Source organism: Rhynchophorus ferrugineus, unplaced genomic scaffold (assembly GCF_030347505.1).
Source record: "Rhynchophorus ferrugineus isolate W39M unplaced genomic scaffold, kcgeb_rfMv2 rfM10, whole genome shotgun sequence".
Classification (NCBI taxonomy): domain Eukaryota; kingdom Metazoa; phylum Arthropoda; class Insecta; order Coleoptera; family Curculionidae; genus Rhynchophorus; species Rhynchophorus ferrugineus.
The window spans coordinates 11,921,603-11,947,481 of NW_027472589.1; the positions used below are offsets into that span (position 1 = coordinate 11,921,603).

The 25,879-nt window shown below is 31.9% G+C and overlaps 1 protein-coding gene across 3 annotated transcripts in view; it reads left to right on the forward strand.

Annotated features, from left to right (window-relative positions):
- The window catches only part of Ccn (cellular communication network factor protein Ccn), a 294,872-nt gene that overhangs the window by 209,747 nt on the left and 59,246 nt on the right, over positions 1 to 25,879 (forward strand). For all 3 annotated transcript variants that reach the window (XR_013007498.1, XR_013007499.1, XM_076416498.1), the window contains exon 7: positions 13,773 to 13,899. Coding sequence is in view for 1 of the 3 variants with exons in the window: in XM_076416498.1 (XP_076272613.1) it covers positions 13,773 to 13,899 (127 nt within the window). In the remaining 2 variants the exon portion in view is untranslated. The remainder of the gene's footprint in view (positions 1 to 13,772; positions 13,900 to 25,879) is intronic.

Consider the following 25,879-nt stretch of genomic DNA (forward strand, 5'->3'; position numbering starts at 1 on the left):
AGTTCACCCAATTAAGAATTATAAGTCCAAGTAATATATTTTACTTTCATTAGAGATCATATTTCCCTTTAACGCGTAGTTCCTGTGTGTTACAGTGCTTCCTTGTAAAGTCATTTTGATATCATTGTATTTCTCCCTTGTTTATTCTGTTAATACCTCTATACATATTTCTTGACAATACTAGATTTACTCACTGCATTCTCCTTAATGCATTTACCATATCTGCAAAACAGTTACTATTCTTTCTCCTCTGACATATTTTAACCAAAGGCTTATGCATATTCTGAATTGTTATAGATATCTTTTACATTCCATAATAAGATTTCCTACAGTTACAGTATATTAATTATACATTTACCTTTATTTGTCCCATTCTCATCACCCTGTCTTGAAATTGACAGCATTGAATCATATCGTATTCAGAAGGTTTCTTTCAAGTGAATAAGTAAACTGTTAATTTCCAATATATCTAACATTTGTTCCTAATTTCATCTTTTGTCAATTTCTTCTTCAATGTTTCTTATCGAATTCGTTCAAACCGAGGGTGTTATTAATCATTCCTGTTTCCAGCACAAAGTACAATATATCTTCAATGAGTTATTAATAAATCTTTTGACTAACAAAATCTAACCAATTTTTTTCCAACATTTACCTTTTTCCATCAACTTTTGTTGTCATAACACTATTTTTATTATCATCTCCACTCGGTCCCATTCTGAAGTATCCATGTCTCATTTAAATACATACATTGATTCATGATGAATTAAGTCTTCATTCATTTTGTTTTACGCTTTTATTTAATTTAAATTTTATTCTTTTAAAATCAATATCCGAAAGTTCCATTTGACTTCTTCGATACTTTTCAGACCAACAGTGTCCTTTGAAATAATTATATTAAATTATCTTTGTATTGAAAAACTACTCAATGTTTTTATACGTTTCCTATATTTAATCTCTGGTAGAGCTCACATCAAGCTGATCTTGATTTGTCACTTGCTTCGTATGAAGACGGTTTTTTTTGGTGAATTCATTTTAATTTTTTGAGATATACCAGTGACTATGTCCAAACTAATACTCAGTGCATTGCAACTGCAATACGTACGATAAGAGCCCCCATTATCTCGTTTATGTTTGATGTAATAATTAGTTTGCAGTCTCAATCTGTTTCAGACTCTAACTATTTATTGAATTTCGCGTTTTCGATCAAAGTAATTAAGCGACGATTTGAAATTTGACCAAGGAAAGAAAAGTGCCTTAGCAACTTTTCAATTCAATGTTATAAATATTATCACTAATGTTTTGATGAATTTTGCAGACACTTGTTATATATCTCTCTCTTTTATCTAGAATAAAATGAGAAGGAAAATTGCAGTTTGATTTTTAAACGAATTAATTAATTTACGAAATAGAATGTCAAGTGCTTTAATGTTGCCAATGTCAAACTAATACACTTTTAAGTAACTAGAGAACTAAGCCTTAAAGTAAATATCTTAAGATAATTTATTAGTGACATGAATAAATGTGAGAGATAATCGAATAAAATTTACAAGAGGTTAATTGAAAAAAACTTCATTTAGTCATTTTGTTTGGAAACGAAATTTTTACCAACTTTCGACGGGGCGGTGACGATATTTAAAAGTCAAATTTTACGTAAAAACTTTATGGTATTGTGTTTGAAATATTTGCTTTGTTACGTTGGGCGTCTACGGTTGTATATTACCGCAAATTTGAATAAAAAAGCGCGGTTATTTATAGCGACAGCTTTTCAATTGGGCATAAATCAAGTCGATAAGAATGGAAATTCGAGACATTCACATAACGACAATGTCGAAACCTTTTTCCTCCACTTTTTTTAATGTACCTTATGGCCATTTTTGCAAATTTCCATAAAAAGTGATATATTCTAAATAATGACGTTAGTTTTTTTTTCGTGAGTTTATTTTTAGAAAGCTCTAAATTTATATTCAACCTTCTACTATCGAGGTTTCTCTGATAAACGTTACATTATACGAATGGTATCTCATAATACAGTTTAATGCCTAAGATAGCGTGACCTCTTGTGCTATAGACTATTAGTGTCTGATTTATTCAATAATTTACTGACTTTCTAGAATAAAAAAGGGAAACATGCTTTTGTTTTATCTGTATTTCAAAGGCTCTATTAATGAACGAAATTATTGGACAGAAAGGACATTTCAGATAAGCAGGACTATAAGATTAATTATAAATAATTCTTAAAACTTCTGTTTATTAATTTAATCCCAGAGGGGGCGAGTATTTCTGTAAAACTCCATTTTAATTACTATGGCTCATCTGGGCTAGACTTACTAACAGGTCAATTGAAAAGGCCCCGGACTACCATAGTAAAACACATTTTATTGGCAAAATTAGTTTTGTTATCAACATAAGGGTGATACCCTTATTCATTATAGCGACCCTCCAACTTTTCGATACCATTTTTGTAGTACGATTTGTCCTTTGTTTTAAAATAGCCCTAAGTTACGGTAATCGCCTCTTATTTCGACGAAAATTTCTTCCCAGAAAGCATTCTTTTGAGATCTGAGAACAGGAAATAATCGTTGGGGGCCAGATCTGGAGAATACGGTGGATGAAAAAGCAATTCGAAGCCCAGTTCATGGATTTTTGACACGGGGCATGGTCTTGGTGAAGCAGCACATTCTTTTTCTTCAAATGTGACGATTTCGTCCTTCAAACGGTCCAATAACTCTATGTAATAGTCGCTGTTGATGGTTCTTTCTTTTTCAAGGTAGTCAATGAAAATTATTCCATGCGCATTCCAAAATATAGAAGCCAGAAATTTGCTTTGGAGCGCATCAGTCCACTCGGATGACTGTCGATTGGACTCAGATTGAAACACATATCGACGCAAAAACTCGGGTTTATTAGGCTTGATCATCTTCAAACACTGCTCAGAATCATCAACTCATCGTTGTTTTTAGTAAAAAGTGAGCTCCCGCAGCAGCCACTTTACACAGAGCTTTCTCATACCAAAATATTCGTGAATGGTACGATGTGCACGTTCAGTTGATATCTTTAAAGTGTCTGTTTAAAGTATGACATTCAAAATCATTTTGTGGATTTTTTTAATGTTTTCGTCGGTAACGACCTCTTTTGGGCGTCCACTGCGTTTACCGTCTTCGGTGCTCATTTCAACACATCTAAACTTACCATGCCAATCCTTGATGGTTGATTTTCCTGGGGCGGTGTCTGGAAACTTGGCATCAATCCAATTTTTTGCTTCAACTGTATTTTTTCCCTTCAAAACGCAATATTTTATCAACACGCCAAATTCCTTTTTATACATTTTTTTCACAATAACATAAGTTGCTTCACTCAAAATGATATAATTGACAAACTAATTATCCGACAGCTGTCAAATTTATACGCGCATCATTTGAGGGTTAAAGCGAACTAAGAAACATATGGATTTAATTCTAGTAGCCACATCTATGTGTCAGGCCGGGGACTTTTAATTGACCTGTTACTTAACGTGGACTCCGAACCGAGATCATTTTTCCCGTCGGTTGTTGCACTCTTGTCTCTTTGACGAGCACAATTATAAACAATCACAAACATAAACTTGCGACCATATTTCAGCAGTATTCATCCCGCGACTATCGTAAGAGTAGGAGAATCGTCCTGTTGCTTTGACCACTGCGTCAGCCAAGCCTACTGGGGGCCACATTACTTTTTGCCTCTAAGTCCGAATACGATACTTACATTCAACTTTCCTTTAAAAAATATATAATTGTACAAATAATTTATGAGAAAACATCGTATTAATTAATATTTTGTTATTAAGAACAAGACCTGTCCATCAGTAAAATTATATAACGAAAACTTGGATAAGCATAAACTACTTGATTGCAAAGTCCGTAGTATACATCAGTTGACAGATCACTACTTAGTATTGAAATATTAGTTATGTTAGCAAAGCAAAACATTATTAAAATATTAGAAATATTCAAGAGCAAAATATTTAAGATGTCACTAAATATTCTCCAAAACATGACCAAAAGGTACATGTATCTAGATCTCAAAAGGAGAACAGTGAAACAAGATAAGTCAGTATACCATAAAATATCAGAAAGGACTTACAGCATTATATACAAATAAGTACATAAGGCAATGGCGCTCTGTGGAGCGGAAAGACAACACGCGTGTTTAAAGATATATGCCTTTCCCAGTTTGAGCAAACTAAATTCTTCTTCAGCATTCAAAACAAGCTTGACATAGAAGCAAACAAGCAATGATCATTGTATCTTGGAGCATATTCGACTCCCTTTTTTGTTATTCGCCTATTTTTTTGCTGTAAAGTATACTTTCCGTCCTTTTTTGAGGTTGAAGGTACAAAAGGAGCAATGTGATTCTTTAAAGGACCATTCAACCTATCCAAATAAGATATTTTGGTCATACGTGACGTTATTAAAGACATTGGGCTATCTTTCAAATATGATCTTCGTAGCAGAAAGTGTTCAGTGTTCACTTTGTAAATGATCTGGATAATTGGATTTAATGGATTGTAAGGATGACAGAGTCGCAGCCTATGCTGGCGGGGTTCGAATGTATTGTCAAACTATATCGTTGCTTTTGCGCCTTTTTTAAAACTCAACTAAAAGTGAACTGGATGGTTCAGCAGAGAGAGAACGAAGGATTGGGAAGATAGTTTGAAAGACCAGTTTCGCTATTAGGTTAGATCACCAAAACCTATTGGACTTCTATGTTCATCTTTGAAACATAAATTCCAAAGTTACTTTGACACATCCTTCTGTCGTATCACGAAACATTCATTTTCTTTATTTTATTTTTATATTTTTATACGAATTATGCACTTACATGGGATGAAGCAAATTTCCAGATATTCCAGTCCATTCTAGTCAATATAATTAAGGAAAATATCCTTCAAACTATCCCTGAAATAGAGTCAGATATATTACAATATTTTCTGCAATTAAAATATAATTTTAAAACACTCTTGTCTACCCTATATATACTTGTGTGCTCTTTGGTTTTAATTTGATCGAAGTAATGACTATTCTTTGACCGAATTACTACGCATCATCAAGTTATTGCTCATCATAACAACAAAATTTTGTTTTTGCCAAAGTAATTAATTAAACAGAACAAAGGCCAAAGGATTATTGATATAAAAAAGTAAAAATACATGCTCATAAGCAAAGCGAAATTTTACAGCGTTTGTCTGGAAAAAAAACAATATTTGGAAATATGTACGGTCGAAAAAGTTTGGAAACATTTCAACGAGTTGGGTTTTTTTTTCGGTTTTGAAAGTCGTATTTTCAGGCAAAAGTTTGCCGTGTTCGGCTTGATGTATTTGTTGTGTTATTAGGAACGTTTTAACGGAATAAAAAAAAAAGATAAAAACTTGTATCGGATAATGGTGTTAAAGGGCAATATTTGTTCTAGTCAAATGTATTTTTAAGCTAACATGGAAGTTACGTCCTTTTGAATATTATTAAAATATATTTCATGCAAAGTATATTAACATTTTACCAATATAATGTTTTAAATTTAAGATACTGTAGATGGTCCTTCGTGTCAATATCTATCCTTGTTAAAGGCCAAATTTGTTGGAAGCTCTTTTCCCTTCTTGCTATTAACATAGAACTGCTCATTAGTACCACGGAGAAATAAGTCACCTTTTAGAAAGCATCCAATGACTGGCTGGCAAACCAAACCTTTTTATTATTTTCTTCTCACTTCATGCTAAAAAAACATATGCCTAGTATCATTACAAAACCTGATCTGTTACTTATAATGTTAACTTTTAATTCTAATTATATACCATATAAGATTTACCTCTATAGAGTGGTCTAAAACCTGTATTAGGTAGATATGACTTCAATAAGTACTATTATGGTTATTAACTATTACAGATTTTATTAACTTTTTTTGATCCGTAAATTTCAATATTTCAGCCATCAAAAAATCTGATGAAATCCTTAAACATAACGAGGAAGGCCACCATACTTAACTTTGTGGCATATATGGAACTACACATCGAGCTTTTTTTTAAATTTAAAACACTTTTTTTTCTTTTGCCAGAATAAACAGCTGGAACCAAATGGCATTTTGGTGATGTCGCTTCGGGTTCAGGATAAAAAGGTTTTGCGGGCAACAGAGATCCTGGGTTACCACTGGGATTGTCGTATTTGGTTTAACTATCGGGGTTTATGGATGGGTAGAGGTTGATCAGGTTGTTTACGTGTTCAATGTCGCCAAGGGAGAACTTAAAACTAAGCATGTTCATGAAGCTTTTTACAAACGAAATGCCTGATTCTAGATGTGTGTTCGCGTTCCTTATAAACCATGGGGCATTGAGTAACGCACGGACTTTTTTTGGACTGAAACACTTTTGGACTGCATACTGGACATGGACATGGACTGCTGTGTGTGATTGTTTAGCAAGAGGGAAATCAGCCATATAAAGGTTGTACAAGTCTGGGGCTGGAAGACTACATCGCCGATCATTACTTAAAAGGATCTATCTTCCAAGTATGAGTAGCATTAAAGCACATGGCACGCGTACTACAATTAATTATTAACTACAACTATGTAGTAATTTTTCTTCATATTGTCTTTAAAGTCCAAAACTAAGATTTCAGGTCCAAACTTAACAGGTCAATTGAAAAGTCCACGGCTTGACACATAGATGGCGCTACTACAATTAAATCAATATGTTTTTTAGTTAGCCCTAACACCCAAAAGATGCCTGTGTAAATTTGACAGCTTCCGGATCATTAGTTAATGATTTATAGCATTTTGAGTGAAGCAATTTTTGTTATTGTGAAAAAATGAATAAAAAGGAATTTTACGTGTTGATAAAATATTGATTTTTGACGAAAAAAAATACAGTTGAAGGAAAAACTTGGATTTATGCCGAGTTTCCGGACACTGCCCCAGGTAAATCAACTATCAAGGATTGGTATGGTAAGTTTAGACGTGGTGAAATGAGCATCCAAGACGGTGAACGCAGTGAATGCGAAAAGAGGTTGTTACCGACGAAAACATTTAAAAAATCCAAAAAAAATTATTTTGAATAACAATAAATTGAAAATGAATGAAATAGCAAACACTTTAAAGATATCAACTGAGAGTTTACATATTATCATTATACATTTATACATTATATCATTCACGAATATTTAATGACCAAAAGCAACAACGAGTTGATGATTTGGAGCAGTGTTTGAAGATGATCAAATATAATAAACCCGAGCTTTTGCGTCGATATATGACAATGGATGAAACATGGCTCCACCGTTTCACTCTGAAGTCCAATCGACAGTCATCCGAGTGGACAGCACACGATGAAGTCGTTCCAAACCGTGGGAAAACGCAACAGTCGGCTGGCAAGGTTATCGTGTCTGTATTTTGGGATGCGCATGGAAGAATTTTCATTAACTTTTTTAATTTTCATGGAATAATGGCAAAATTCCATGAATTGGGCTTCGAATTGCTTCCTCATGCACCGTATTCTCCAGATCTGGCCCCCAGCGACTATTTCCTGTTCTCATTATCTGAAAAGAATGATCGCTGGGTAGAAATTTTCGTCAAATGAAGAGGTGACCGCCGAAACTGATGCCTGTTTTAAAGCAAAGACAAATCGCACTAAAAAAAGTTAGAGGGTCGCTATAATTAGTGTATAACCTATACACTGATTATAGCGACTACAATCAATAAAAAAAATTGGCAACAAAATGTGTTTTACAATGGTAGACCGGGAACTTTTCAATTAACCTGTTAATTTCATTTAAGGAATTAAAAATCACTTGCACACAATATATCACTCGCCAGTTGGTAGGCTTAATGCTGAGGACCTTGGTTCGGAGCCCACGTTAAACTTTAGGTCCAGTCCAGATAAACCCATAGTTGGTAAAAGGAGACTTTAATATATATATATATATATATATATATATATATATATATATATATATATATATATATATATATATATATATACGCCCTAATGTCTGTTAAATTGAGTTTAAATACAATATTTTCAGTTATATTGTTATGTCTTTCACTAATCGATTTTTGTAACCACAATATGAAACTCTTTTTTTAATATTTCAATAAAATACTCATATAACAAAACATATATATCAAGCTCAACACGGGAAACTTTTGATGTAAAATATGGCTTTTGAAATCCACCATTCTGAAAAGTTGGCCGAACTTTTGCGACTGTACATACTCAAATTTTGTTTTCGATTTATAGTACGTATTATATAATAAATTGTTATGTTATAGAGATATATACATTTTTTACTATGAACAGGATCTATATTTCATTCGACTTTACAAATATATATATTGTCATATATTAATATAGATTTTCTCTCTTGGAAAATAATCTTTCAAATTTAAGAAGCTGTAAACATGTATGAGTGAATCTATATATGGCTTGCAAATATATTTTTTCTTCAATTAAAAAGCATGTAATATATGGATTTTTTAAATATGTACGAATACATTTTTCTATATACAGAGAGAAAAGTCCACGCGTGTTTCTGAAAATGATATTTTTATTGAAATTTCGCTTTACCCGGATTTCGGCGGTTTTCCTGGCAACTAGATGAAAGCGCTTTGAAAAGTGCGGATATCTCCCTAACGAAAAAAAAAAACCTGTTGAAAAAGATTTAAAAGTTTGAACGCTATTTATACAAAGTTTAGAGGATATTTTTTCCATTGCTCTCCGTATTTTTTTGCGTTCTCGCTTTTTTAATAACGAAACTTTCACAGAATATGGTTCTAGTATAAGCATATATATTCCTAATATTGTTTTTAGTTGAATTATTCATATATAAATATATAAGGTGTAATAAAAGAAAGTTTATGTGAAGTATTGGTCTATAAATTAGTGTAAGAGGATTTTGTGTACGTGTATGCCATTGTTTTTATTTCAGGTGTGTGTGCTTTACTTACCAGCTCAAAATAAGAGCTTTTTGTAACATATTCTAATTGGCGGTTAAGAGTGCCAAAATCATAGAAATAAATTTAGAAAGTTTTAGAAAATCTTTATTTTAGAAACCCATGTTCAGAATTTTTGATCATCGAAGACCAATCATGGCCAAAATTTAATTAACAGGTAATTTGAAGTCTGCCAACGTCAAAAAAGAACCTTAATGATAATGAATTATTCATATTAATGCAGTATGACCTGGTTTATATACACTTCTGAGAGGCTAAGAATATAACCAAAGTCAAAATTGCTCTATCAATATGGAGACTTCCTGGTGCCAGAAAGTAGAGAAAAGTTGTGGAAAATGATGAAACATATTTTATTATGGAAATCAATATTTACTTAATTATTCGAAGAAAGAAGTATTCATTCAATTGCTCCATATCAAGAGTTTTCCTGATTGGCCGGGAAGCATTCAAAAGTTATCGAACAGTGCGTTCGATTATGTTTCAGAAGTTTGTGCTCTGTTTCGGTATACTGTTCTATCTTTTTTTATTCACGTCGATTACGCCATTCACAATGCATGCCAGAACGAAGTGCCTATTCCGTTCCGTTTTCCATCCGAATAACTCTAAAAAGGATGATTGACTTTATTGCCTTTTTTTTTCGCCGTACGCCGTCCGTTTATATATATACATATATATGTATATATATATATATATATATATATATATATATATTGATTATATATATATATATATGATTATATATTGATATATATATATATATATATTTATATATATATATATATATATATAAATATATACATATATACATATATATATATATATATATATATATATATATATATATATATATATATATAGTATTAGTACATTTAGGCTCTGATATATTTTTTTTATTACTCTTCGTGAGTCCACAATCTGCCCTATTGGCAATAAGTATTTCTTCTGTCTATATTATATATACATTGCATGCAATCACTTCATTAAGCAATCTTCTGTATAAAATATTATCTTAATTAATTAGTCTTATTCTAAAGTCTACATATGTCCAGTAATCAGATCAGGCGGTGTTAAACGTTTTAGTCTACGCACTTCACTATCACGTCAGATATTTAGCTGATAGCGAGTACATTGGGATGCAGACACTCTTTCGAAGTAATTCACACAAACACATTGAATTACACTCGTTATAGGTTCTAGAGGAATATCGCGTTGTATCACTTTATTTGAAATATAGTACGGAGTATCAACAATGGCACGCAACACCTTATTTTGGAACCGTTGAATGATGGATCTATTAGATTTGCTAGCGGTACCCCATAGTTGAATTCCATATGTCCAAATGGGCTTGTGTATAGACTCATACAGCAATACCTTGTTATCTAATGACAACTTGGATTTGCGCCCAGTGAGCCAATATATTTGATATAATTTTAGTCCCAGTTGTTTCCGTTTAGAGAGTATGTGCTTCTTCCAGGTTAGGCGTCGATCTAAATGCATACCAAGATATTTAACATGCTCTGCTTGGGCTCTGACATATAACAAAATTTTAATATAAATAAAATAATTGAACAAATATTCTATTAAATATAATTTATTTTAACATGATGGTACATAAAATGCATTTATTATCGAAAAACTTAAAACTACAATTAATCTTACAGCCACAATAATTTATGGGTTAGAGTTGTTTTATTAGACATACATTGATGTTTTTCCACACTAGTATCGGTAGGGTTCTAGGCGCGTTTTTGTATGTAGTTGTATCCCCGAAGGCCTAATCCACTTAATTAACAATTGTATATCTGAGTAATGTAATTTACATTCATTAGGGAGCATATTTATGTTTTACGCTTAGTTCTTGTTTCTTTCGATGCAATGTTTCCTTGTAAAGTCATTACGATATTACTATATTTCTCTTTAGTTTGTCCTGTTACTATCTGTATACAACTTTCTTCATAAAACTACATTTAATCAATCCGTTCTCCTTAATGCATTTGCCATATCTGCAAAAGAGTTAGTGTTATTTCTCTACTCATACATGTTAACCAAACGTTCATGTATATTCTGAACAATAACACACATGCTCGTAAAGCTTTCAAACTCTATAATACAATTCCCTACAACTAAAGTATATTAAATTGTATACTGACCTTTAGTGGTTTCTTCTTTCATTACCCTGTCTTAGTAATCCTCAGCATTGAATCATAAACCAACATTCATAATATTTTATTCAATTACAGTCACTTTCAGAAATACTAGTCAAGTTAATATAACCAAGCTGTTTATTTCCAATCTATTAAAAACTTGCTCAAGATTGTACCATTTGTCAAGTTCTTCTTCAATGTGTCTGATCGAGCTCATACAAACCAAAGGTGTTATTTTCGACAATGCCTCTTTCCATAAATCCAGACAGTTCTGGTTTGAATATCCTCCTCGACCTGAATATCTATTGTAATAATTCTTTGCAATACCCCATATCAACTCAATTGGATTAAAAATGCATTTATAGGGAGGAAGACTTAATACTCTGTGGACATAATATTCAGTAATCTGATCTACTATGTATTTTTTCTTAGGCTCAATTCTAAAAAAGTAGATTACATAAAATGCAATTAAATATTTCATTTATATTTACCGAATAATAATTTGAAATAGTTTATTCTTTAACATGATCTCCTCGAAACTTATTTTATGTACTTTAAGCCATCCCTGTTTCCAACATGAAGAACTATATGTCTGCAATGAATAAATGTTATGACTAACAAAACCTAATCGATAGTTATTCCAACGTTTACCTTTTTCGATGAACCTTTGTTGTCTTTACACTATATTTATTATCATCTTGCCATGACCAAGCCCATGTACCATTCTGAAAAATTCATGTCTCTTTTAATTATATAAAATGATATAATTCTTCCTTGATTTTGTTATATGTTTTTAAAAATTGTATTTTGTTCACTGTTCACCTGTTTCGCATAAACACGGCTTCTTTTTGGCAAATTTAAAGTTATATTGTTTTTTATTTTTTGAGATAGTTTAGTGACTGTATTCGTATTAATATATAGTGCAGCTGCAAGGCATAAAAAATATTTTCAATAAAAACTGGGGCGATTTCAAATTTATTAGAAGAAAGCGTTAAAACAACGTTTGCCGGTTTATAACCCGTAATTATAATTTTTCCTATTTTAATATAAATAAAACCTTCACTAATGACTTTTTTTTTTCGAATAATCAAGACTGTATTAATCGTGCAATATAACGCCTCCCTTCTTCTTGCGTTGTCCCATCTGGGGAACAAATAATCAAATTATTTGTGAACAACAACTGTACCTCTGTTCACCAGATTGCTCTTGATAATGTTCTGAATTGCAATGCTTTACCCAAATGTCTATGATATAGCTTATAGGGTTCCATGGCTTCTATGGCTTATATTGCTTATTGGAGAACCAAATGGTTCTCAAATTTGAATACTTTCAACCTTGTCTGACTTTGGTGGCCCTAATCTCTGAACATCAAACTTCGGTTCAAATTCCATTAGACTGATTTAGTTCTCAGCAATGCTTGAGCTGTGCTTGTTACAGGTCTAGGGGTGGTTTTTAAAGCATGGATATTTTTCAGTTTAACCAATCGATAGGGGATTTTTCACGTACCTTTGAGGATCTATTAAGTATAAATAAATTTTAAAATACAAAGTTTAGCGGATATTTTTTCCATTGCTCTCGTATTTTTCCATGTTCTCGCTTTTTTAATAACGAAATTTTCACAAAATATGGTTTTGGTATAAGCATATATATTATATCCCTAATATAGTTCTAGTTGAATTATTCATATATAAATATATAAGGTGTAATAAAAGAAAGTTTATGTGAAGTATTGGTCTATAAGTTACTTTAAAGGGATTTTGTGTACGTGTATGCCATTGTTTTTATTTTATGTTTATGTATTTTACTTGAACTTACCAACTAAAAATAAGAGCTTTGGGCAACATATTCTAATTGGTGGTTAAGTATTCCAAAATCATGGAAGTAAATTTAAAAAGTTTTAAAAAATCTTTGTTTTAGCAATACATGTTCTGAATTTTTGATCATCGAAGACCAATCATGATCAAAATTTAATCAAATGGTAATTTCTGAAGTCTGCTAACGTCAAAGAATAACCTTAGTGATAATAAGTGATTCATATTAATGCAGTAGGGCCCGGTTTATATACACTTCTGAGAGGCTAAGAATATAACCAAAATCAATATTGTTCTATCAATATGGAGTCTTCTTGGTGCTAGAAAGTTGAGAAAAGTTGTGGAAACTGATGAAACATATTTTATTATGGAAATGAATATTTTCTTATTTATTTGAAGAAAGAAATATTCGTTAACCAATGGATAGAGGATTTTGAGTACCTTTCAACCACTTTTGAGGTCTATTACGTACAAATAAATTGATTTCGGTTAACTGACTGCGTTCAAAAGGGAACAACCCTATGATCCTTCATAATCCTACCAATTGTGCCAGTTTTGAACGGTGTAGGGTTAAAAAAACAAACGCTTACATGACAACTGTTTTGTTTTAAGGGAAAAAAGTGATCCTGGGACTTGGTTGGAGCGACTGTGCGGACAATATTATGGATCGAACCTTATTTTAATATTAACGAAACATTGAACCCTTCGTTCATCAGATTTTCCACCCCCTTTTTCTGTCCACATACATTATTTAGACGAAATAATATAATATTTTATTTATTTCTAGTTATGTAATATATTATTTTATTATACTACTATATTATTTCTGTTTTATTTATTACAGAATGGGACGTATGGTTGTTCAACTCTGTGTCCTCAGGAGCACATATCACCAAGAGAGTGTCAAAATCCGCGATTGGTTGACGTAACCGGTCAGTGTTGCCGTGAATGGATGTGTGACAGTAGAACAGGTAGTAATTTTACTTGTGTTTTAGTATAAGCTTAATAAAATTAATTATAAATCATCTAAGATCATGCGGATCTCGAAGTATATAGCTTTCAATTCTTATTTGACTAAATTTGACATTTTAGCCTTTTCGTTTATTTATTACAAATTAAGCCAAATATTGTGGTAAATCATGATGACTTTCATTTGTTATATCCACTAATAATATAACATGTTGATCTAGTGTCTTCATTAATTTAAAAATTGCACTTTTGTATTTTTATTTTTAACCATAAAAGGATTGCAAAATAACTTGATTTTCTTATGTTCTAACGACCGTGTTTTTGTCAAAATGTATCTCAGAATAATCAATGTTTAGGAATTACAGTCTAACATCACTGTTTTGTTAGTTTTAAGTGTTCTTGGTCGATTCCTCACAATAGACATTCACATCACTTCGAACTTAATCACACCATTACTAAACCAGTGGGACCTACTAAGGAGTAGTTAATAGATTTTCCTTTGAATTAAACGTGAAAACTAAATGTTGCTACAGATTACGTTTTTTTGATACCATACGCATTATATACTTAAATAACAGAACTGTGTCATAAATAATTACAATTACATAACACACGTACCTATAGGAGAGAATGTGTGTTAACCCGTCTGCATTAATTTTCGAAATCTAAAATGTTTGGTATTGAGATTTGAGATTATAAGTTCACGTGATTACGAACATTATAAGACACAACATTTTAAATTTTTATATCTTCATATTATGGCCTATTTTGGATATACATTAATTTAAATATTATACTATTACTTAAATTAATAGTCTTAAAATATATTTCCATAAAATAAATTACAAATTACTCTACGCTGTTGGATGGATCAACTGGGTCCTCTTAACAATTTGTTTTTAATTATCCAGTAATAAAGAAAATATCAGACGACTCAGGAGGCCGTTTTTCATCAAACTTCATAAAAGTCTGCCAATTAAATCTTTATTGGCCCTTATATTGGACCATAACGAGACATTTTTTTATCATCATATTTTTGAGTTAATTATTATTAATCATTTTTTTTAAATTGTGTTAATAAGCTTGTATTGATTTTTAAAAACGTGACATTCTTTCTTACATAATTCATTATTATATATTATGAAAATGCGATATTAAGAGACCAGAACTTACAACAGAAGAGAGTAATCTTGCGATAAGTTAAATTGATGTTTTAAGAATTTAAAAGCATAAATAATATAATAATTGCCCTAAATATCAAAGTGTTAATACAATACTATAAATATAAATACAAAAAGTATCAAAACATGTAGAAAAAATTTCGATAGTAACTGGAAAAAGATTCTAAAGTGGTGGTGCAAGAAGTAATTATTTAAGGTTGTAATGTAATATTTCCTGAAATTACTGACTTCTTTATTGTTCTTTGGAACAATTCTAGCAAATAAACTAATTTATTAGTTTTTTGTTGTTTGTAATTTGCCTTTATATGACAACGAATAATTCCTGGATAACAAAACATTATTATATCAAATTAGTTTAATTTTAAGCAGTATTGTTTGGGATTTCGTATTACTTTCGGTTATTCCAGTGTTATTAGAACTATTACAGAGTTATGGCAAGTCTGGGTACCGACAAGAGTAGTATGATCATGTAAAGTTAAATTTTTTGTAGAAAGAACAAATTAATGTGTCCGCTTTATCTAAATGTAACAGTTCAATTGAAAAGTTCCCGGCCTAACACATAGATGTCACTACTAGAATTAAATGCATATGTTTTTTAATTAGCCCTAACCCTCAATAGATGCATGTATAAATTTGACAGCTGTCAAATCATTAGTTTGTGAATTATAGCATTTTGAGTGAAACAACTTTTGTTATTGTGAAAAAAATGGATAAAAATTAATTTCGTGTGTTGATAAAATATTTCTTTTTGAAGAGAAAAACTACAGTTGAAGCACAAACTAGGCTTGATGCCGAGTTCCGGACACTGCCCCAGGAAAATCAACCATCAAGGATTGGTATGCTAAGTTTAGATGTGGTGAAATAAGTATCGAAGACGGGAACGCAGTGGACGCTCAAAAGGGGTTGTTACCGACGAAAACATTAAAAAATCCAAAAAATGATTTTAAATGACCGTAAATTGGAATTGAATGACATAACGGACACTCAAGAAAGATATCAACTGAACGTGTACATCATATCATTCACGAATATTTTTTATGAGAATGCAAAACAACGACGAGTTGATGATTGAAGATCATCAAAGAAGATGATGAAGCGCAATAAACCCGTGTTTTTGCGTCGGTATGTAACAATGGATGAAACATGGCTTCATCATTTCACTTCGAAGTCCAATCGATAGTAATCCGCGTGGACTTCACATGACGAACCTGCTCCAAAGCGTGGAAAAACGCAACAGTCGGTTGGCACGGTTATGAGGGTCTGTATTTTGGGATGTGCATGGAATAATTTTCATTGAGTACCTTTAAAAAGGAAGAACCATCGCAAACGGCAGCATTTGAAGAAAATAAAAGTGCAGTTTCACCAAGACAATGCACCGTGTCTCAAGTCCATGAACTGGACTTCGAATTGCTTCCTGATCCTTGAATGGAATTAATTAGAATAAAAAAAACTAATTTTGGCAAAAAATATGTTTTACTATGGTAGGCCGGGGACCTGGACCTTCAATTTACCTGTTAGATACATACAGCTCTGAAAGAAAACCCTAAAATATGTGACAATATTTCATCCTAACATAGATTCGTCTGTCCTCTACAACGTATTTAGATTTTTGCAAGCAGCTTTTGATTCAATTTGATATCTGGTGAACAGAACCTGAAGAATTGTTATTCCTTAAGATGTGATAGTAATTGATATGCTGTATCATTGTACAGTAGATTATTCTCCTGTATTACTGACTCCCAAGTACTAGAACTCCTTGTTCCAACTGAATCCCATTGACATTTACAATAGCAGGCGATCCGTCTGTTGTCATTTGTCAGGACTTTGGTCTTTTATATTTATTTTCAATTCAATAAGATCAAGTGAATAAGACAACAGATTCAGAATTAAAAACATCACAAAATTGAAATCAACCTCTATATGAAACAATATATGATCCTAAATTCCTCCAATATAAACTAAAATACGTCAACAGCGTAAATAAATCAAGGAAAAGTAGAAGTTTCTTGGCTTTTACGGCTTGTCTAATCCAAGATGTCTGGGGTATTCCAAGTATTTTTAAGTTTAAGTAAGTCGTGCTTTAGTTTAATTTTGTAGTTGAGTCAGCTTGCGCTCGAAACTTTTTGAAACAAACAAAGTTCCGAACAGAACTGGAAACGGTCACATATTCGAGCGTTACTTCCGGATAACTTCAATTAAAGGCGACAACGAGGAAGAACATATTTCTGGAAATTGCTCGAGTTCTTGTCAAGGAATTCTTATTGTAATTTTCGGAGCCGATGGATTATTAATTTGTAATTCTGAGTGATGTTAATTTGACAAAGTCGATTCATTGTCGAATTTTGTTGTAAAGTTAAGGGGATGAAGTTCATCAAGTTTTATATGAAGTTGTTTTCTTTTCTATAGCAGTAATTTCAGAGCTTTTATACATTTATTTTTAATTAATGAGCTGTATTTAATTATTAAAATCGTTGTCTTAAATCTTGTTACTTTAATATTTCCAAAATTATATAAAAAGAAGTTTATATAAATTATGTTTACTACATTACTAAGTTAGGAGTTATATTATTATATTATGCTATATAAATGTTATTAAGTTATTTATATAAAAATCAATTTAACACTTTATTGTCCATCCTCATAATTGTACACGTCCACATTTATTTATAAAGTAGCTTAGAACGGTCAGGCTTGCCAATGCTAATGTATCATGTTCCCCAATAACTCTAGTAAAATTTCTCTCAGATTTATTTTAAGAAATATGTCTCACCATCTCACATCAACCATCAGCAAGAAATAACCTCACTCATTTATATAACAATATTTTGTTAACTTTTCATAATATGTAATAAAGTGTAATGTTACACTTTTTTGAATATTTTTCTTGCAGGAAGTCTGCCCGATGGATTGAGAAACTTGAAATTGCCGCCCAATTTCTTAACCCATTCCCTAGGTGCTATTAAAGGCACTACAGTATCTGTATTTAGTCGTTGGTGATTCTTTTGTGATACGATCGAATACGACATTATCAGTAGTAAGGTCATCACAATTTTTATGTTCGAGAACAAGTATTCTCCCACAGCGTTTTCAAGACGAAACATTTATCCAGTAGCATTCACCATCAATGTTATATATATGAATTTCAAGCCCATGTTGATTAAAATCCTGCATAGAATGAGCCCCGCATAACTCCAATCTCCAATATACCCTCAATCAACATGAATTTTCCCACAAGTTGACAACGCTGGCTCTATAGCCAGTGCGTTCTTTGAAAATTCATTTACATTGTTATGAAAGATGTCCATGTCTGTCTATATTATCAAAATAACTGTGTTATAGTGTAACAGAGGACGAGATATTAACTTGACCTAATACTGAAACGGTCGGTTTATCAGGCAATTAAAATTTTTTATAAATTATAAAGCATATTTGAACTTAAGGGCAGTAAATATGAGGTTTCACTAAGAGATCAAACCGACCAGACCAGACCAGCCCAGACTTGGATTAGTCTCCCAAAACAAAGTTATTGCATTAATTGGTAATTATCGCTACTGGATCGAAGAAGTTGTTCAAGATTGACAAGATAGAAGACAGGACACAAGACAGGAAATTATAAAATTGAAGCAAACCCAACCACACGAACTATTTATAATTCTTAAACTAAAATTAATATTCATGTTCTAACTATAAGGAAGAGTTTTTAGAGACTTTATGTTAGGAAATAGTTAGAAAAATGCATAAAAAAGCATAACCGAAATACATTTTTCCCACAAGCAAATGCTGAAGATCTTATTCGCTCCTTGCAGCTCATTGTCTTCAAAAATGTGTCTTCAGCTGTGTTGAGTTAATATTCAGATTCTTGATCCAGTAAATATTACTATAACTTAACTTTAGTGAAATTGCCATCGAAGACTACTCCCCACGTTAGACGATGTTTACTTGAAGGCTAAAAACTTACTTTTATCAATGTGCAGCTAACTTGTAACTGTATATAATGCATAACGAGACTCAATGGATATTGTGAGAAAACAGCCTTTCGGATGTAAACCGGTTCATAAGATCTATGGTGTGACGATTTCACTTACCAATGGAAGATTAAAAGGTTAAATTACACTCCTGGGTTGTGAGAAAAATTAATGTATTGATGTAAGATGTATTTCTTCCAGACCCGCATTATATTCTAGCAATCTGGAAAGTTTCACTTCGAAATTTGATTAAGCCAATATTACTACCAACTGATGTTCGATGTCCTCATTTCGCGATTATACAATAGTACGGTGTTGATATAGGGGGGACGAGGATAGACATAAAGTGTATATATAAAATAATAAATTAATAAATAAATAAAATTAATAACGAACAGGGGGGCTAAAAGTAAATATACTGTATAAACAATTTAAATATGAACATACATATAGGGCTACAAACACAACTATAACGAAGTAAAAGTTCTATCCAAGTAGTACACATCGGAACCAATACCGAAGTGGTAACGGTTATTTCGTCAGTAACACTAAACTTAGCATAGGCTAGATTCTATGGAGAAAATCAATTTTTCATAGAAATCCGAGAGGTCTATCTGTATTTTCTCATATTAAGGAATTTCTAAAATTTTGCAGTCCATACTTAGTTCTAATGTGGGTGAGCCGTGGACAGTCGTTCAGTATGTGGTAGACTGATATAGGGGCATGGTAACAAAGCTAACAGTAAGCAGACGGGCTCGAAGTCATCAAGTGACCCTGCGAGAAACGATAGTGGCCCAGTCTCAGTCGATGAAAAGTTACGGCATGGTGACGAAAAAGGCGTGAAGGGAAAGAACGCGAAGAGAGGAGAAAAAGTCAGCTTTGTCCTCAATGAGCCTATTGTGATTGATCTCCTGACCCCAACGACGTTGTACCTCATTCCTTGTGAAACAAGAAACGAATGGGATAAGGTCAGTATGGACACAAACATCCGGATTGGGGAGGGGATATGAGGCTGCCCATTATTTGCGGGTATACCAGTGTGAAAAAGAATCCACAGTAAACCTGCCCTGATCCCATTCAGATAGAGAGACGGATAATTGACAATTGACATTCGAGAGCATTTCGGGATACGGTCAGGATTAGCCAATCTTCGAAGGATTGTGTTGTGATGTAGGATACAGCCCTCAATATAGAACCCTGTTAAGGGAGCTTGAAACGAAGTAATAAGTACATTTTAATATACAATAACAATTTCTGGGAACACTATGAACAATGCTAGGAAAGATAACGTTTTCGAGTTATTCTTTGATATAACATTCGACTGGATTAGTACAATAATATTGCATTGACGAACTTTATTGAAACTTTTCAGATTACGTACTTTAAAGTCTATTGATACTTGTTGGTTATAAGCTTGATCATAGTTATGTTGAAATTCGTAAAATACTGCATTTTTTAAACAAGTGAATATTTTAACATGATACTTAAAACGTTTACTGCATGGGTCATATGGCACCTACTATCATCATATCAGGAATAATTTTCCTCAATGCAAAAAAAATAAATAAGCAAAAAAAACATATAATTGATTTTGAAATCTACGTTTTCAATCTCAAATCCCAAAATATAAAACTCAACCATGGCAACAAAAATATTAAAAAAAAATTTCTTTCATTAAGATATATTTATTTTTCAATATTTCCTTTTTCCCTCGAGTCTTCCTTGTGACATTTTTCGTTTTCCGAAAGAAACTTTCCTTATTCTACAACCCTATATTTAGCAAGTGTTATTAAAGAGATTTCCCAGAATGTATTTGCCATTTATTCACGATTACCTCCGGGTATTCGGGCAACTTTTTAAATTTAATTTTTATTTTCTTACTACGTCAGTTCTCCCCGCCTAATATCTAAATAATGTAGTCAATTTTCCATAGATAGCGGCAGCTCCGATAAACGGACTGGGGCACGGCCAACTTTTAATTGAAGCCTTAGTAAATACAAATGTGATCATTAACTTTCCAGGGTTAAGTATCGATTTATCTCCGCGTCTCGCTTTACTGTACCGATTTCTATACGAACCTATGCTTGTGATCAGATTTTGCTCTAAATGGGATCACATCGGAGATTTATTATTCCGGTCTCGTGTTTCTACAAATTAACGTTACTCTATATGTAAATAATATTATTTGCGTTTTATATCTTGCCATATACCTACTGTATAATTTCAGTTAATTTCTGTGTTCGCTAGATCAAATAAAATATATTAAAAATATTGATATTTGAAATTTATCCCATATACTATGATTTTTGAATGTTTTTCTCAGTTGACTCATTTATCGATTTTATATTATCACCTCTCATTAACTACAACTGGCGACCTTTTTGATTCACGTGTATAGTAGTGGGTCCATGCTTCAACCATTATTATGTATCATTTCAGACTTCACTTTCTGCCATTTCAATAGTATTTGGTCAACCTTTTTAATGTTTTCCAGAGTAAATGCGATCTTAGTACTTTCAGGACTATTGGTGTCAGTCACAGTCACATAACATTGATCAAGTTACTGATTTTTAAGAAAAAACACTGTTTGGTCAACATACGAAATTTGATATATATATTCATTGTTTCGAAAATTAAAAATATATATAGTGTATTCACAGTTTAATTGTATATGCGTCATCGAAATTTGTGACGTCAAAACGTCGAATTGTTGAACAAAATTCTAATCCAATTAAAATAATTTAAGAAAAATGTTATCAAACATATTTAATTACTTTAACATTATAGTACATCTAATGCATATATTATCTCGAACAACTCAAAACTAAAATTAATTATAGAGCCACAATAATTTATAGGTTAGAGTTGTTTTATTATATCTAAATTGAACTTTTTTCCACACTAATATAGCTAATGCTCTAGCCGCGTTTTTTTATATAGTGGTATCCCCCGAAGGCCTAATTCTCCTAATTAACAACTGTATATCTGGGTAATGTAATTTACTTTCATTAGGGAGCATATTTATGTTTTACGCTTAGTTATTGGTTCTTTCGATGCAGTGTATTCTTGTAAAGTCATTATGATATTACTATGTTTCTCTTTAGTTTGTCCTGTTACTACCTGTACAAATCTTTCTTAATAAAACTACATTTAATCACTGCATTCTCCTTGATGAATTTGCCACATCTGTAAAACAGTTATTAATATGTTATTTCTCTCCTCATACATTTTAACCAGATGTTAATGTATATTCTGAACAATAGCACACATGTTCAAAGAGCTTTCACACTCTATAATACATTTTCATACAATTAAAGTATATTAATTCTATATTGACTTTTAGTTGTTACCTCTTTCATCACCCTGTCTTGGTAATTGTGAGCATTGAATCATAAACCAATATTCATTAAGTTTTATTCAATCACTGTTACTTTCGGAAACACTAATCAAGTTAATAACTTTTCCCATCTATCAAAAACTTGCTCAAGATTCTACCATTTGTCAATTTCTTCTACAATGTGCCTGATCGAGCTCATAAAAACCGAAGGTGTTACTTTTTACAATGGCTCTTTCCATAAATCCAGACAGTTCTGGTTTAAATATCCTTCTCGACCTGAATGTCTAGTGCAATACCTACCCTATATCAACTCAGTTGGATTAAATACGCAGTGATAGAGAGGAAGACATAATACTCTGTGGCCATAACGTTCAGTAATCTAATCTACCATGCATCTTTTCTCAGGCTTATTTCTAAAAAAGTAAATTACATAAAATGCAATTAAATATTTCATATATATTTACTGAGTAACAATTTGAAATAGTTCATTCTTTAACATGATTTTCTCGAAACTTATTTTATGTGTTTTAAACCATTCCTTAATTGCAACCTTTGTTGATGCACTTGATGGCATTTTCCCCACCAGTGTACTATATATATATGGTATATATGGTGCATTGTACATGACAATAACTGATGGTTCCTCCAAGTTCTTTAAAAGCTGATTTTCAAACTACAGCAAAAACAAGTTATAGCTCATTTATCCATTGTAGTCACCCTTGGATTTAGAAGAAAACACTAATTCTGCACCAGGTGTAAAAGCATTCCTGTTTCCAACATGAAGAACTATATGTCTGCAATGAATTATTAATAAATGTTATGATTTTCAATACCCAATTCATAGTTATTGCAACGTTTACCTTTTTCCATCAACTTTTGTTGTTTTTACACTATATTTATTATCATCTTGTCGTTGAGTTGAGTGTTGTTAATTTTGTTATATGTTTTTAAAAATTGTATTCTTTTAAAAGCAATCTCTAGAAGTTCCTTTAAACCCCTTCGTTGGTTTTCTTTACACCACTTAGATCCTATATTACTCAAAAGTGTATGAAGAGATGTTCTACATCCCTCAAATAGCTGTATATGTTTTGGCTTTTTATAGATACTTTTCAGACTGACAATTTTCTCTGAAATAATTTTATGAAATTATTTTTCGATTGAAAAAACTACTTACTGTTTGTTATATGTGGTATATTTGATCCTTAATACAGCTAACAAGCTGATCTTGATTCGTCACCTGTTTCGCATAAACACGGTTTCTTTTTGGTGAATTTAAGGTTATATTGTTTTGAATATTTGAAGAAATTTTAGTGACCGTGCCCATACTATTATTCATTGCAGCTGCCACGCCAAAAATATTTTCAATAGAAACTCCTGCTATATAAAGTTTATTAAAACAGTGCGTTAAAACAACGGACGACTTTTGCAGGCTCTTTCGGCTACATGTTCGAACTTCCCAAACAGTATTCTATCTCTTTTTTAAATAGAATAAAATTAGAAGGGTAATATTGTCGGACTGAACGGAACGAATTTACAACTTTAGACAGAGATATGTGTCACTACTGTTTTGAATTATATATATATATATATATATATATATATATATATATATATATATATATATATATATATATACTAGCGACCCGCCCCGGCTTTGCACGGGTGCAATGCTGATACTAAATTAAATACACTACAGAAAAAATATGAACGTTGTATATAAAAACATAGCGGCCCGCTCCGACTTTGCACGGGCATAAAATATATATGCCTATGTCACTCAATGAAAACATAATTAAAATCGATCCAGTATTTTTGGTTCATTCATTACTGCCCTTGGCCTGCACGCATTAAATTCGGAGTAAAACAATTCCTCTTCCCATATACTTACTATGAAGATTTCCTGCTATGTTTGGAATATCTAAATTCATACAATTTTTATTACATTACACATTTTTAAACGCAAATTTTAAATTTGTAATATCTCGGGAAATATTTGTTTAATTTACATGCTGTAAGGAACCACATTGATCTATATTAATTGCACACTGTATTTAAGGTACTTAATTCGATAAGGATTAATGCCGTATTGCTTAAAATAGCTTCGTAAATAAGCAATTTTCTCACGTAAAAAGTAAACAATAAAAATGGTTAATGTGGGTTATCCCTAAAAGATAAACATATACCATCGGGGACTTTTTTGTAGACCTTTTTATGGTGTACAATACTGTAGTACATTAATTTGATCTAACTCGTAGAGTTAGGCAGCGTTTTTGCTAATTGCTAAATAAGCCTAAAAAAATAGGTTAATTTACGACATCACGTTAGAAACCTCTAAAATTAGCAATGTTGCCTTAGTATATTATGCATGTATTATACATATAAACCTTCCTCTTGAATCACTCTATCTATTGAAAAAAACCGCATCAAAATCTGTTGCGTAGTTTTAAAGATTTAAGCGCACATAGGGATATAGGGACAGAAAAGGCGACTTTGTTTTATACTATGTAGTGATATATATATATATATATATATATATATATATATATATATATATATATATATATACATATATGTATATATAAACGTCCTCTCCTGATTGACCATTATATTCCCCAAATATACCCTTGCATCTAAATACGGCCCAAGGTAATTTTCGAGAACGTCCCGTCTATTCCGTGAAATTACTTTCAGGTATTCAAATGGCTTTTAAAATTAAAATTTCCCATTTCCATTGCAAAATTTTTGCCGGTTAGATGACTAGGTAACGTCTAAATAATTGAGCGCAAACTCTCGGCTCTGCGGCATGGAGTGGGAAAAATCTTAATTGGGATTTTAGGAAACCCCGGTCATTTACCCTTCTCTAAATCGACATTGTCGCCGGGTTTTTCGCGCTGTGACTTTCGACTTTTCAGATTTGTTTGAGTTTATCGCAAATTTGATTAAAACTTAATTTCCTGTCGTGTTATCATGCGGAAAAATTACTGATATATTATTTAATACTTGAACATGTAGAACAAGTTGGTTTTATTACGAATTATTAAGAATATTACGAAATCATTATATATGTATATAGATGAATTATTCGGATTTATATTTCAACGACTGTTGCTTACCCTTTTTACTCACTACTCAGACCCAGACATCTCCCTGAATCGCCGTAAGAATGGCTCAAAGTTTCCTGTAAAATCTTAAACTCATTATATTCTGACTTCTTCACAGGTATCAGCCATATCCCATAACTATAGCTTCGTGTTTTCAAAACTATCTATGGACCTTTTGTTTTCAGAAATAGCTTTAGACCATCCTGTCAAGCAGTTAGTTTCTCTCGTATGCTATCTCTATAGTAAATGTGGTTTATTGGGGGCAACTCTGTTTGGCTTCAAGAATATTTTTCACTTTCCTTCATTCAACTTGTTTCATCAATCCCAATCTCTTTGAATGTTTGTACTGTCTAATGGCATATTGAATAAAGTTATTACGATAGATTAATTTTGGGGAT